Below are 12,713 nucleotides of genomic sequence, written 5' to 3'. Positions count from 1 at the left end.
GTTAATATATATTTTGGATACATGGAAAGAAATATATTTTGAAATAGGCAAACAGATCAGTTAATATATATTCTTTCCGTTTCATATTATTTGTCGTTTTAAGTTTATACACACAGATTAAGAAAACATTTAATTTTACATATTTCCAAAATAAAAACACTATTACCAATACACCTAACCATATATCAACCAATAGAAAAATATAATAGAGAATATTATCAATAAGTTTTGCATTGAAAACCGAAAACGACACTTATTTTGAAACAAAAAAATTCTTCTAGAACGACAAATAATTCGAAACGGAGGGAGTATATATTTAGATACTTGGAAAGAATTATATTTTGAAATAGGGAAACAAATCAATTAGTAGTCAATGTCAAATAGAGTTTTTTCTACTTAACAAAGGATTAAAATTAAATAGAACATTTTTTTTTGCTTAAACAATTTTGGAGGCATCTATTAGACTTTTAGTTCTGCAATTAAAAGCTTATCTTATCACTAACATAAAAGGAAACTAATAATCGGAAGACGAGATAAAAAGCGGTGACACCTTAGTGGATTTTTAACAATCTAATTAGATTTTTATCTGTGTTTTTAAACACATGTATTTGTTTGAGTAATTGTTTTCTATAAACATTTTATAAATTTATATGTAGTAGTTAGAACAATTTTTGAATATTTATTAAGATGTATCGCATGCAGAATGAGAAGTAAAAAATGTTTTTTTTTGTTTCTGTAATTTATAGATGGCCCATATTATTAGGAAGAAGTTAATTTATATTTGAGAGAAGTAATTTCTATTTTAAGGAAAATTGAACTATACACGGCTTTGATAAGATTGGACTCTAATATCAAGGCATGTTTTACTTTGACAAGAGGATATTCCAACCGCTCTGCCACTTCCGCCATCATCCCTCATGCGCCGTGGTGCGATTCAAATCTTGTACTCTCTCTGTTTCAAAATAATTGATGTTTTGGTTAATGCACAAGAACTAAGACATACATTTTTACCTAGAATGTATCATTTAAAATATAAATAAAAACTAATTTAACCAATCATCAAAAGAACTATAAAAACATCATTGGCTACACAATCTTCAATAAAGTAAAACTAATATAAAAATATCAAAACATCATGTATTTTGAAACATCAAAACTCTTCAAAACATCATCTAATTTGAAACAGAGGGAGTATCATTTTCCTACTTTTCTTTTCCCACCCGTACTTTTTTTTGTTGCTCAGATTTCAGTTCCTTCTCTATTTTTCATGTTATGATTCAATCATCATCATACTTGTCTGAACGGGAGGGGTTACTTCTGGGAGGGGTTACTTCCAGGGGCCGATCCAAGATGAGTTTTAATGTGTGGCACAAAGCTATTTTTGTATAACTCAAAAATAAATATAGATGTAACTGACTAAACTTAGCACTAGTTATCAATGAAAAAAATAAAACAGGGTGGGGCACATGCCACAGCCCCTCATGCCTTGACATTTACAAGGTGATTTAGGGATACTATATTTTTCCATATTGGTTACATTTCTAGCTCCTGATCACCTGTGCAGTTCCATGTTCTTACAAAATATTGACAAGATCAGTGGTGACATGTCCTGTATTAGTGATCCAAGTAAGGGACGGCATCATATCTTTCTTTTATCTAGCTACTTTCGTTGAGTTGTCTTTTTCTCTCCTCCCTTTTCATCATAAGAACAGCTCCCTTTACAAGAAAGGTTGTTGTGCATTTAACACGAAAGTTTCTGAATGCAAGTCGCTGAACTATCTTGTTGGTCTTTCAGGGAACTGCGGATGAAGTAGTTGATTGTTCTCATGGAAGACGGCTCTGGGAATTCACCAAAGAGAAGTATGAACCTCTATGGATAAATGGAGGTGGACACTGCGACCTTGAACACTATCCAGCTTTCATTAGACTTCTGAAGAAATTTGTTGCACCACTTGCCAACAAACAAGCGAAGGCAGGAGAAAAGTGACACAACAGGGGTCAATCTGGAATGTAAACAGCATTCATATTATATATTTACTGTTTCTGTGATATAATATGTTTGAGGAGGTTTCTTTTTTTATACAGTATTCATTGAACATACTTCTGTGTAAACAGAAATATCCTCTGAAAGCGTAAAATATTCTGGAAGAGTCGCTTGTAAAACAGGCTTCGGAGGGACTTCAAGAGCATCAAGACTTCCTTCCATCATCTCTACCACTCTGTCCATCGATGGACGATCTGAAGGGGAAGACTGAATACACCACAAACCCACCAATGTCATCTTCTTTGCTATCTCCTCTTCTTCAAAGTTGATTCCATTTCCTTTAGGCCTTCCACTGTCTCCCATCTCAAGATCCGTATAAATCCATTCTGGAAAGTATACTGAGCTTGTGGTAGATGCAGTGTCTTCACTTGATGGTTTGGCTCTTGATCCAATCATTTCAAGAACCAGCATTCCATAGCTATACACATCTGATTTGTGTGAGACTCTACCGTACACTCTTGAAAACACTTCAGGTGCAATGTACCCTATCGTTCCTCTTGTGTCCAACACTGACACGATGCTTTCTTTCCTCCCACAAAGCTTAGAAAGGCCAAAGTCAGAAACCTTGGGGCAAAGGTTGTGATCCAAGAGTACATTCTGCGGTTTTATGTCGAAATGTACAATCCTTGTCCTGCATCCATGGTGCAAGTACTCTAGACCACGAGCAACACCTAATGCTATTTCATATAGCTTCATCCAATTCTTATTCGACGACTTTGTGCTTGAGATGAAGTTATCAAGAGATCCATTCTCTAAAAACTCGTAAAGAATGGCTCTCTTGGTACCTTCAGCACAGAATCCAAGCAGGGTGACAATGTTGACATGAGAAGTCTTGCTCATGCTGGCAACTTCATTGAGGAAGTCTTCACCGTTACCCTTTGAGTCTTTCAAGACCTTCACCGCCACACTACGACCATCACAAAGTGTTCCTCTATAGACAGTTCCATATCCGCCTTTCCCAACCACTATTGCGAACGACTTTGTGATTCTCTTCACTTGTGCATAGCTGTAGTGTTTTAGTGGAATAAGGGCCTTTAGATTAAGTTGGCTAGAAACATCTGATGTCTTCCTTCTCCGGCTGATAACACAGTACAAACCTCCGGCTATAAGAATGATGGCCACAAATCCAAAAGCATATTCCATTCCTAGAGATGAAAACAAAAACCAATTGTTTATCATCGATCAGCAAGAAGAATATACAGCTCTTTGAGAATGTATTAAGTAATAAATGTACTGAAAATAAGATTATAATCAATAAATCTTAAAAGGAGACGTCTACCACAGAAACCAAACGAAAATAAATGATTCAGTTCATAAGAAGATTATGGTAACAAAATGGGGTGTCCCTAAATAACAGGAAAAAGGTAATCACCTGCTTTGGCGGGAGCAGAGATGCCTGCATCTACATGATGACAACAAGAAAAGGTCAGCCAAAAAAAAATGCAGAGAGAACATTTTCTTTACTAGAAACTAAAAGCTTGACATTCAATGGAGTTTTTTTTGTTTAAATGTAGGAAGATCCAATCAAAAGATGGTTCTTGTAGAAGAATATTAAGAAATGAGATCATCATATATGAAAGAAAGCTTACCTTTGTTTCCGCATGTACGGCCATGCGGATGATCTACACAGTAGCAGAGAAAATTGTTTGGGCCCTGTTTATTATATCCACAAGCACCCCCAGAGTCCATGCACGTGGAACATTCTCTGTGAAATTCAACCTTGAAACCCTCTTCAAGAGCCTTCTTTAGATTATCTCGAGTTGCATTCTTCTGCAGTGTGTTCAGCGCCGGTCCAGATGCAGGAACACTGACGTTTCTTTTACACATTCCACCCAAGTCTTTTAAGGGAGACAAGAGGTTTGCTGTCACATAGTAACTTTTCTCATTAACTTCACAGTCAAGTTCTCCAACGTAAGGAGAAACATACTTTGGAAACTCTGGTGAGCATTCATTATAAATGGATATCATGTCGGTGTCACCAGCTAAGGTAAAGACTTTTTGGGTGAACGGCGCGTTTATAGCGTGTTGGGGACACAGATCACCGATATAATCTGATCTTGCTAATCTTATGACACGAGATGTATAGTTTGCCTCTAATATCCTGTACTTAGCAAAGCAAATGGTAATCTCTGCGACACTGCTGTGACACTCAAGCTTGAACTCAGGGTGGCCACATTCTTCTCTGCCGGGTATCCAGAAAGGGTACAAGAGACCACTCTGATCGCCGCAGCTAAACGGGGCACTGCAGCGTCTGTGAAGCTCATCAGCTTAGAAAACAAAAAGATGGGATCAAAAACAGCATCCATATGATTCTATAGGACATTGGTTTAGTAAGAGCAGAGCCGGATCTAGGCCAAACCCAATGAAACATTAGCATTGGTCCCTAAAATTCTAAAAAGAATATATATATAGGTCCCAAATTGTTTTAAAAGTTTTTTTTAATAAAAATTCTTACTAAAATGTTTATGGTCTTCAGAATTTCAGATTCGGCCATGTGTAAGAGTAGAACTAAAGAAACCACTTCAGTATAATTATAAAGGAGATGACTATGAAACAATGAGGTTGTATAAGAAACATACCACTAGGTTGATGGGTTCCATTATTGGATAAACATTCTTGACACTCTTTCTCATCAATCTTCAACTTCACCTCAAATCCTTTGCTTAAAACACTTTCCAAATTGGTCACGTTCAACTCTTTCTCTTCAGGAACAAAGCTCGTCGGAACGTTAACTGTGAAAAATTCACTGCAGAAGTTGTGATAATCAAGGGTTTCAGACACTGCGACTGGACCTTTACCAGGACATGTATAACTCGAACGGTTAGGAAGCTTAGTGTGGCAGTGGTGGAAAACAGTGAGGTTCTTGTACATTGGCGAAAGCTCAAATAGGTCGGGAGGCAAAGCTGCATCCGTGAATGTAGCTTTGCAAAAAGGACCTCGAAGCTCTGCTCTGGCAAGTCTAAGAGTGTTGGAGGCTTCATCTATATGGAGAACAACGTAGGGATGGTTTGAGATGCTTAAAGACGTTGTGTTGTTGATGCAGAGAAGCTTGAGCAATTGATGACCCCCACTTTTGTGACGATTTCCACCTAAGAAGGAGAAACCAGCTGTGATGTTCCCACAGTGAAACATAGTCTTACGTTCTTGTTGACTTGGAGCACAAGGAAGATGGTGAAATAAGGAAAAGAGGAAAAAACAGAACAGACAAGAACTGGGAAGATTGTACATGATAAGATTTTATCTACTGAAACGTATGTTCTTGTCTTGAGAGGAAAAACAAGTGACAGATGGAGGAGGAAAAATTAAAACGGTGAAGCAAATGATATTTAGAATTATAAAATGAATATAAATGAAACTACTAAAATAGATAAAAAGAATCAAACAGAGATGTTTTGTAAAATAAAAGCTGAAACAAAAATACGAATACTCAACGGGCGAAAAAGACGAGACCGAATGATCTATCTAACATTCAACATGAAACCAATATGTTTTCTTAGAAATCAGTGTGAAGAACTCAATATGTGCATTTGAATATTCACGTCGAGAGCTTAGATACTGAAGGGCTTTGATTGATTATATTTTTATATGTGAATGTTTTGTTGGCACGGCCGTGGGGGAAGGTTGTGAAGGACCAAGTCAAAGAAGAGTAGACACAGATACAAGAGTGGGCTTTGAAGTCTTTTTTATTTTGTTAGTTGACCACAGAAAAATGGAATATGCTAGTGCCTTAAACATACTTTTCTTCTGTTAGTGCCTGAAACATACTTTTCTTCTGTTTCCAGAAGATTGAGAGTTAACTCTAAACACTAAACGAAATAACCTTAAAATTATGCTTTAAGTCTCACATTTCGTTACCTGTGTTCTGAGAAAGTATCTTCTTCTTGATGTGGTTACAGTGATAATTAGTTTTGACAAGAACATTTTTGGGCAAAAATAGATTGAAGTTTCTGGATACAAATCATTGAACTCTCTTGTTGTCTGTTAGAGTGCTGCATATGTTGTAGTTAATTGTAATATGGAAAGTAGACAAGTGGAATGCAGTATAGTAATTGTAATTACTGTTTTCGTGATTTAATAAGTTACAAGCAGGTTTCGTTCTTTATGCGACATTCATGGAACATACTTCTGTGTAACCTGATATATTCTCTGAAAGTGTAGAAGATTCTTGAAGAGGCTCTGCTGGAATTTGGAAAACAGGTCTAGGAGGAACATCAAGTGCGTCCACACTTCCTTCCATCATCTCCACTACTCTGTTCATAGGTGGACGATCTGATGGGGAAGACTGGATACACCACAAACCCACCAATGTCATCTTTCTCACCATCTCCTCTTCTTCACTACTGACTCCATTTTCCATAAGACTCCCACTGCCTCTCATCTCAAGATCCTTATATATCCATTCAGGGAAGTACATTGAACTTGTGCTAGGACCAACTTCTTGATCATCTCTCTCTTTGTTCCGTGCTCCTATCATCTCAAGAACCAACATTCCGTAGCTATACACATCTGACTTGTGTGAGACTCTACCGTACATTCTTGAAAACACTTCAGGTGCAATGTACCCTATTGTACCTCTTGCGTCTAGCAACGACAATATGCTTTCCTTCTTCTCACAGAGCTTAGCAAGACCAAAGTCTGAAACTTTTGGGCAGAGGTTGTCATCTAAGAGGACATTATGTGGTTTAATGTCGAAATGTACAATCCTTGTTCTGCATCCATGGTGCAAGTACTCCAAACCACGAGCAACGCCTAACGCAATCCCATATAAGTCCCTACAATGCATAATTGACGGCCTCTTGCTTGAGATGAGCTTATCAAGAGACCCATTTTCCAAAAATTCATAAAGAATTGCTCTCTTGGAACCTTCATAGCAGAATCCTAGCAGGGTAACAATATTAACATGAGAAGTTTGGCTGATGCTCGCAACTTCATTGATGAAGTCTTCCCCATTACTCTTTGAGTCTTTTAAAATCTTCACTGCAACCATTCGTCCATCAGAAAGGGTGCCTCTATAGACAGTTCCAAATCCTCCTCTCCCAACTACCTCCGCGAACGACTTTGTAATTCTTTTTAGTTGTGCGTAACTATACTGCTTTAGTGGAATAAGTGCTTTGAGTTTTGGCTGTGAAATAAATGACTTTCTGTTTCTCTTTCGGATAAGTTGGCGAAACGATACTAAAAGCAGGAACAGAAACAGAGTAACACCTACTGCTAAACCTGCAACCAGAAAATTGTTTGGTTTATAACCTTTTATTTGAATATCTAAATCAGTCTTCATAACCCTTGTGTTTGAATAAAAATAGTGAGGGACAAAGTGGTGATTCTTGTGGAAGAACATTAGGCATGTACGAAAATAAATTCTACCATTGGTTTTGTAAGACTAGTGTTTCATGTGGTATATGGTAATCAAATCAGGTGTTTTGAAAAGAAGAGTAAAAAATTATTTACCTGCTATTGCACCAGTAGAGAGGCCTGCATCTATAGAATTCACCAGAAAACAGGTCAGTTCGATGTGAATACAGAACACTGAAATCTTACTAAACTAGAAAAAAAAAAGTTGAAACTCAAAAGGTTCGTGTGTGGGAGAGGGAGATATGGGGATGGGAGAAACGGTGGTGCTTACCCTTTTTTCTAGAACTGCAAGTACGGTTATTTGGCTCATCTACGCAATAGCAGACAAATCCACCTGAGTTTTGATTGAATCCACAAGCGCCCTTAGAGGCTGAGCACGACGAACATTCTTGGTTAAGTCCAAGCTGGAACCCCTCTGCAAGAGTTTTCTGCAGATTATCTCGAGTTCGATCGGTCTGTAGTGTGTTCAGCAAAGGCCCTGCTGATACACGAATACTTACGGCTTTGCAAGATAACCCAAGGTCTTCTAATTGACCTCTAATCCCGTTAAGTAGAGGGGACGACAGGTTTCTTGTCACATAATATCTTATTCTTGACACATCACCACCATCATCCTCACAAGTAAAATCACCAACATAAGCAGAAACATTACGTGAATAGTCTTGGCTGCAGTCGTAGTAAATTGTTAGCAGCTCGGTGGTAGGAGCAAGCGTAACAACGCTTTCGTCGAAGGTCGCATTAAAAAGATCTTTAGGACAAAGACCACCGATAAAATCCGATCTCGCCAGTCTTATGAAGCCAGAGTCATAGTTGGCCTCTAAGATTCTGTACTTCACGGAGGTGATGCTTATCTCTGCGAATCCATCACTACAGTTGACTCTGAACTCAGGGTGGCCACAGTCTTCTCTGCCAGATGTCCAGAAAGGATACAAGAGATTTAAATTGCCGCAGCTAAACGGTTGACTGCAGAGTCCGTGAAGCTCATTAGCTGAGAAAGCACAAGAAGGTATCACAAAGAGCATCCATATGATGATTATATGGAACATTGATTTTTTCGGGGATAGATTCAGATTGATCATTATGTTGAAGATCAATACGAATCCAAAATGAGAAGCTGTAGGAAAATGGTGAATGGTTTTGGTCTAAGTCTTTGGTTTTTGTACGAGTTTTGACTAGATGAACTTACCTTTGCTCTCTTTGACCAACCTTCTTTTCTACTTTTGTTTTGTATGACGACTTCAAAGTCATGTGGTTTGACATTTCTGAATCCTAATGAAAGAATAACGCAAAGACAAAAACAATTGCAGAAGCCCTCCTAGATATTTTTCCTTTGTTTTCACTTTTTAAAAATCTAAAGGGTTGATATTATAGAAAAATGGTTTGAAAAAAAGGGTTGATGTGACACTAATTGATAACTTCATGCAAATTTGCTGGACGAAAGAAAATTTCAACCAAGTTAATATTATATCTGAAGCAGATTCTGTGAGAAAAAAAAAAAAAGATTAACTCTATTGTCATTTAAACATGGACAAGGATAGTAAACCTTTTTTCAAAAAAAAAAAAAAAAAAAAAACATGGACAAGGATTTTTTCGACTCATGATATTGACTAGGATGGCATGCAACAGACACGAAAGAGTAACTCTATAGTCATTTAATCGAATTTAAAATTCATTACTTATATTAAATGATTTGGAAAACAAATGTCGATACTCTTGATCGATCTCAACTTGTTTTATCTATAATAATAAAGTTGACAAGAAACCCTCCACGATGAGCCACGTCTCATCCCCTCCTATACCCAAACTTCGCCACGTGTCAATCAGCTGTGTGTCTTCTCATTCTCTCGCTGAGCTGCTTCATCTTCTCAGACGACGTTACAGCCTGCGTAAATTTTAATCAATTAAGGTATTCCACTATTCCCAGCTGCTCTTTAATTTGACGTTCACCAGCTTTATCGGATATACGTATGAGCAAAAAATATAACTCTGCTTTTCCCTGTCCAGAGGTTATGTTCATTGTTATTCAAACCGATCCACCATGGCGACTTCTCAGGTCATTTATCGGAGCTGAAGGCTGGCCGCTGCATAGAGACTGTTCAGACGAGTCTGCTCCGTTTTTGGGAATCTTAGAACGTGAAGAAAAGCAAAGAGATGATGGGCGTGGATATGCTACTTATTGATCTAAGGTTATCCTAAAGGGCAACAAGCCCAACAACCCAATCCTTTTATCATTATCACTTCGCCTCTGTCGTCTCCAAATCCCATTCTTTCCACAGGCTGTTTGTAACCGACAAAGTTAAGTGCATCCTCCACTCTCCAGCGATTAATTTTTAGCTCTTTATGATGGCGTTCACTCGAACAGTGAATCATGAGGCTGGTTTATGTGGTTTCTCATCTGGTATGTTCTTCTCTGACAGTCGATTCTCAGGTATGAGTCAGATATCGCTCTGGATATGGTGACTTAGTGTCTTATCTCCCTAATGAAGTTTCCTTCTCGCTATTTATGTAAGTTATGCAGATGGGTCCTTCCTATATGCCGAGTTGGTGGAAGAGAAAAAGTATGGAATTTGGATACCAAGGTTCTACCAGTCCCTGCCTCTGAGTTACTCTTGGCACTTTCTCAGTGGAGCAGTAATATGGTTAGTATGTATCTCTTTTTTGGTTATGAATGATGGTTTTTAGTTAGTGGTAATGTTACGTTCTCTATGAAAATGGCTCACTTGTCCGAGATGCACATATTCTGCTATATTCTTTAATTTCTTTCTGTGCAGACCGACTTCTAAAAAAATTGGAATTTGTTTTGTCTTCTTCCTGAGCATGACTGTAAGTTGTATGGTGCCTTCATGATTTGACTGTAAGTTTTATTTCATGTAGGAGTACAATACCCTTCGAAACTTCACTTGGACGTTGTCAGGGCAGACATAATAAGCACTCATGTAAGTGTCCCACCCATGCACCACATCGTTATAAAATCGAAGTCTTGTGATTCACAAATTGAGTGTCTGCAGTCGTTTTTAACATGTGCTCGAGGGTCTATGATGTCATGTTAATACCTAGGATTGCAGTTTGTTTAGGTTCTTTTGGTCACTGCTAGTTTGAGATTGAGTTAATTTTTATTAGATAAGAGTCAGTAAATCAGCTGAGGAATACAGTTTATGCATTGCATATTGCATAAGCATATAATTGTTTTGAGATGAATCATTCTTTCACGAAGCCATGTTACTGCAAAAATTAGGGTCTTAACTGCATTTTCTTATGAGAGAAGTGAGTCATCTTATGTTCCTCTTTGGCTGAATTCCATTTCTGTTCTAAAGTACAAGTGTTGTGTAGCCACGGGGTGTCATACGACTCATACCTCCTAATAGAGTGAGAGTTGCTATGGAAATGCAGGCTCAAGCTAAAGTAAAAATAGAGCACATACGGTAAAATTTCATTGCTTAACTTTGCAAAATTTATGTTTTCTGATTGAACAGTACTGATACTACTGAATAAAGCCTGCTTATTTTGTTTCTCATAATCTGTTTTACGAACTTGAATAGGGAACACCAAGCCCATATCAACATCGTTGATAGAAAGGAAAGTTGAGTTTTTATCTTTTTATTTGCGACTCAAAGTAGATTTCACGACAATGTTTTTATTTCCTTTTTCTGTTCCTAGCTTAATTGGGTTTTATTGATGTTATTAATGTATAAAAGGCCACCTGCTCAAGATTTCATCGCAATTTTCCTTTTAGAGATTCGAAGTTTAGATATGGTCCTCTGCTTGAGGGTTAGTCTCCTCATTTTCATCTTTATAAATAAGTAATAGTTTGAAAAAATAAATCCTTAAGCTTATATGTTGACTTTAAGAGACCGCTCTCTCTAGTTTTCTCTCTGACCTCTCTCTAGGTATCTCCGCCGTATCAGTAAGCTCCGGCCGACGGGTGGGCTCCCAAAGCCACCGTCGGTCCGGTTTCCTTGTTTCCTTACCGTTTCTCTTGTTCTCGTTTGGATCTAGTCTAGCTTTTTCTTTTGTTTTTGGTGGTTATTTTCTTGGTTTCCGGCGCCGCACCTCCGTTAGGTGGACGGCCGGCTAAAGCTTCCGTCGTTGCGCCTATTCGACTAGGGTGAACGGTCGGCTTTTGGTTTCCGCGTCTAACGATCTTGGCGTTTTGACGGCGGCTCTGGTGGATTTTTTAGGGTTTTCATCTTTTGTGGCGGTGGTGTTTCTGGCGTCGCGGTTGGTTGAGAGCTCGACGGATTGATGGCTCTATCCGATGAGTGAAGCGACGGCGTGTTGTTAAAGTTGGCGAATGGTGTCTTCTTCTATCCTAGAAGAGAGCGCGGTATGGTTCCGGTAAAGCTCTCCGTGGAAAAAGAGGCGAAGATGAGGGGTAAAGGCGCTCCGGTCACAGCAAGATCCGACGAAACGGTGGTTGTCGCGACGTCTCCGGCAAGCATCGACGTTGTGAAACGTGATGTGATGTTTCGGATCTCGAGGTAAGGAGCGGGTGACGTGTCTAGCGCGTGACGATAGAGCGTACGCGTGGGCGAGTTTGTGAGAGTGATGGACGCGTGGCGTCGTTGGGTTTATGTGGGTTGGGCCGATGGGCCATTTGTTTGTAGTTTGTATACCCGTTGGGCTTTTGGGCTTTGTTCCCTTGTAGTAGGTTTTGGGCTTCGGCTTTGTACTGGGCTTGGCCCGTTTTATTAATTAAAACTTGACGGAAAAAAAAAAAAAAAAAAGCTTATATGTTGACTGATTTTTTCGGATACTTTTTGTTATAGTTTCAACAGTGTACCATCACTGGGTTCAATACACTAGAGCACATTGGTAGACTTCTACTCTTCAGGTATCTCTTTAAAGTGTTTCAGAGGGTCGAAGAGTTCTCTGCTTTGAAGTCCCCAACACAATCCTCACTCGATTTTGTCTTGGAGGCACTATGAGATGAGAGCATTAAAACGGATCCAGTTTTTGTATTCATTTTCGATTCTTCTTGCATATCTCTATTTTCATTATGTGTTTGTTAGTCGTGGATTGATCATTTCTTTTTGTTCTGCGTACGATATTATCAAGTTTTCAGTCACTGTTTGTCAATTATTAAGATAAGCTCTAGCCTCTCAGTTCGTTTGGTTCAATTAAGGTAATTATGTCTTTGACCCTCAGGAGTAAGGATTAAAACAAAAAAAATGGAAATGTTGTGCACTAATGGGACCGAGACTGTCCAAGCTTACACGTTCGTTTTCGTTGCACCTCGAGAGAACACAGCTGATTCTAGATATAGAGTTTAACTTAAATCATATTAATTAATATTTGAAAAATAATCATATAACCATTA

At 38.4% G+C, this 12,713-nt stretch overlaps 1 protein-coding gene, 1 long non-coding RNA gene and 1 pseudogene across 7 annotated transcripts; 1 reads left to right on the top strand and 2 right to left on the bottom strand.

Annotated features, from left to right (window-relative positions):
* Nucleotides 1–2,009: 2,009 nt before the first annotated feature.
* On the bottom strand, nucleotides 2,010–5,272 carry LOC108816577 (LEAF RUST 10 DISEASE-RESISTANCE LOCUS RECEPTOR-LIKE PROTEIN KINASE-like 2.5; annotated as a pseudogene).
* Nucleotides 5,273–6,073: 801 nt separating this feature from the next.
* LOC130497714 (LEAF RUST 10 DISEASE-RESISTANCE LOCUS RECEPTOR-LIKE PROTEIN KINASE-like 2.5) lies at nucleotides 6,074–8,577 on the bottom strand. Its single transcript, XM_056990745.1, has 3 exons — nucleotides 7,668–8,577; nucleotides 7,493–7,522; nucleotides 6,074–7,261 (listed from the first exon to the last, which is right to left on the bottom strand). The coding sequence occupies exons 1-3, from the start codon at nucleotides 8,473–8,475 to the stop codon at nucleotides 6,144–6,146; spliced, it is 1,956 nt and encodes a 651-aa protein (XP_056846725.1). The 5' UTR covers nucleotides 8,476–8,577; the 3' UTR covers nucleotides 6,074–6,143.
* A 530-nt stretch (nucleotides 8,578–9,107) lies between these two features.
* LOC130497591 (uncharacterized) lies at nucleotides 9,108–12,498 on the top strand. Of its 6 annotated transcripts, XR_008936594.1 has the most exons (8): nucleotides 9,108–9,302; nucleotides 9,401–9,582; nucleotides 9,673–9,824; nucleotides 9,907–10,035; nucleotides 10,271–10,332; nucleotides 10,727–10,818; nucleotides 10,936–11,164; nucleotides 12,163–12,498. It is a non-coding gene; the product is annotated as an uncharacterized LOC130497591 (long non-coding RNA). The 6 variants fall into 6 exon arrangements; XR_008936595.1 differs by having other exon boundaries at nucleotides 9,450–9,824; XR_008936596.1 differs by having other exon boundaries at nucleotides 9,401–9,824; nucleotides 10,711–10,818.
* Nucleotides 12,499–12,713: the final 215 nt, after the last annotated feature.

The sequence above is a fragment of the Raphanus sativus genome, chromosome 7, assembly GCF_000801105.2.
Source record: "Raphanus sativus cultivar WK10039 chromosome 7, ASM80110v3, whole genome shotgun sequence".
Taxonomy (NCBI): Eukaryota; Viridiplantae; Streptophyta; class Magnoliopsida; order Brassicales; family Brassicaceae; genus Raphanus; species Raphanus sativus.
Note: the sequence above shows the minus strand (reverse complement) of the source record. Positions and strands in the feature narration are given on the sequence as shown.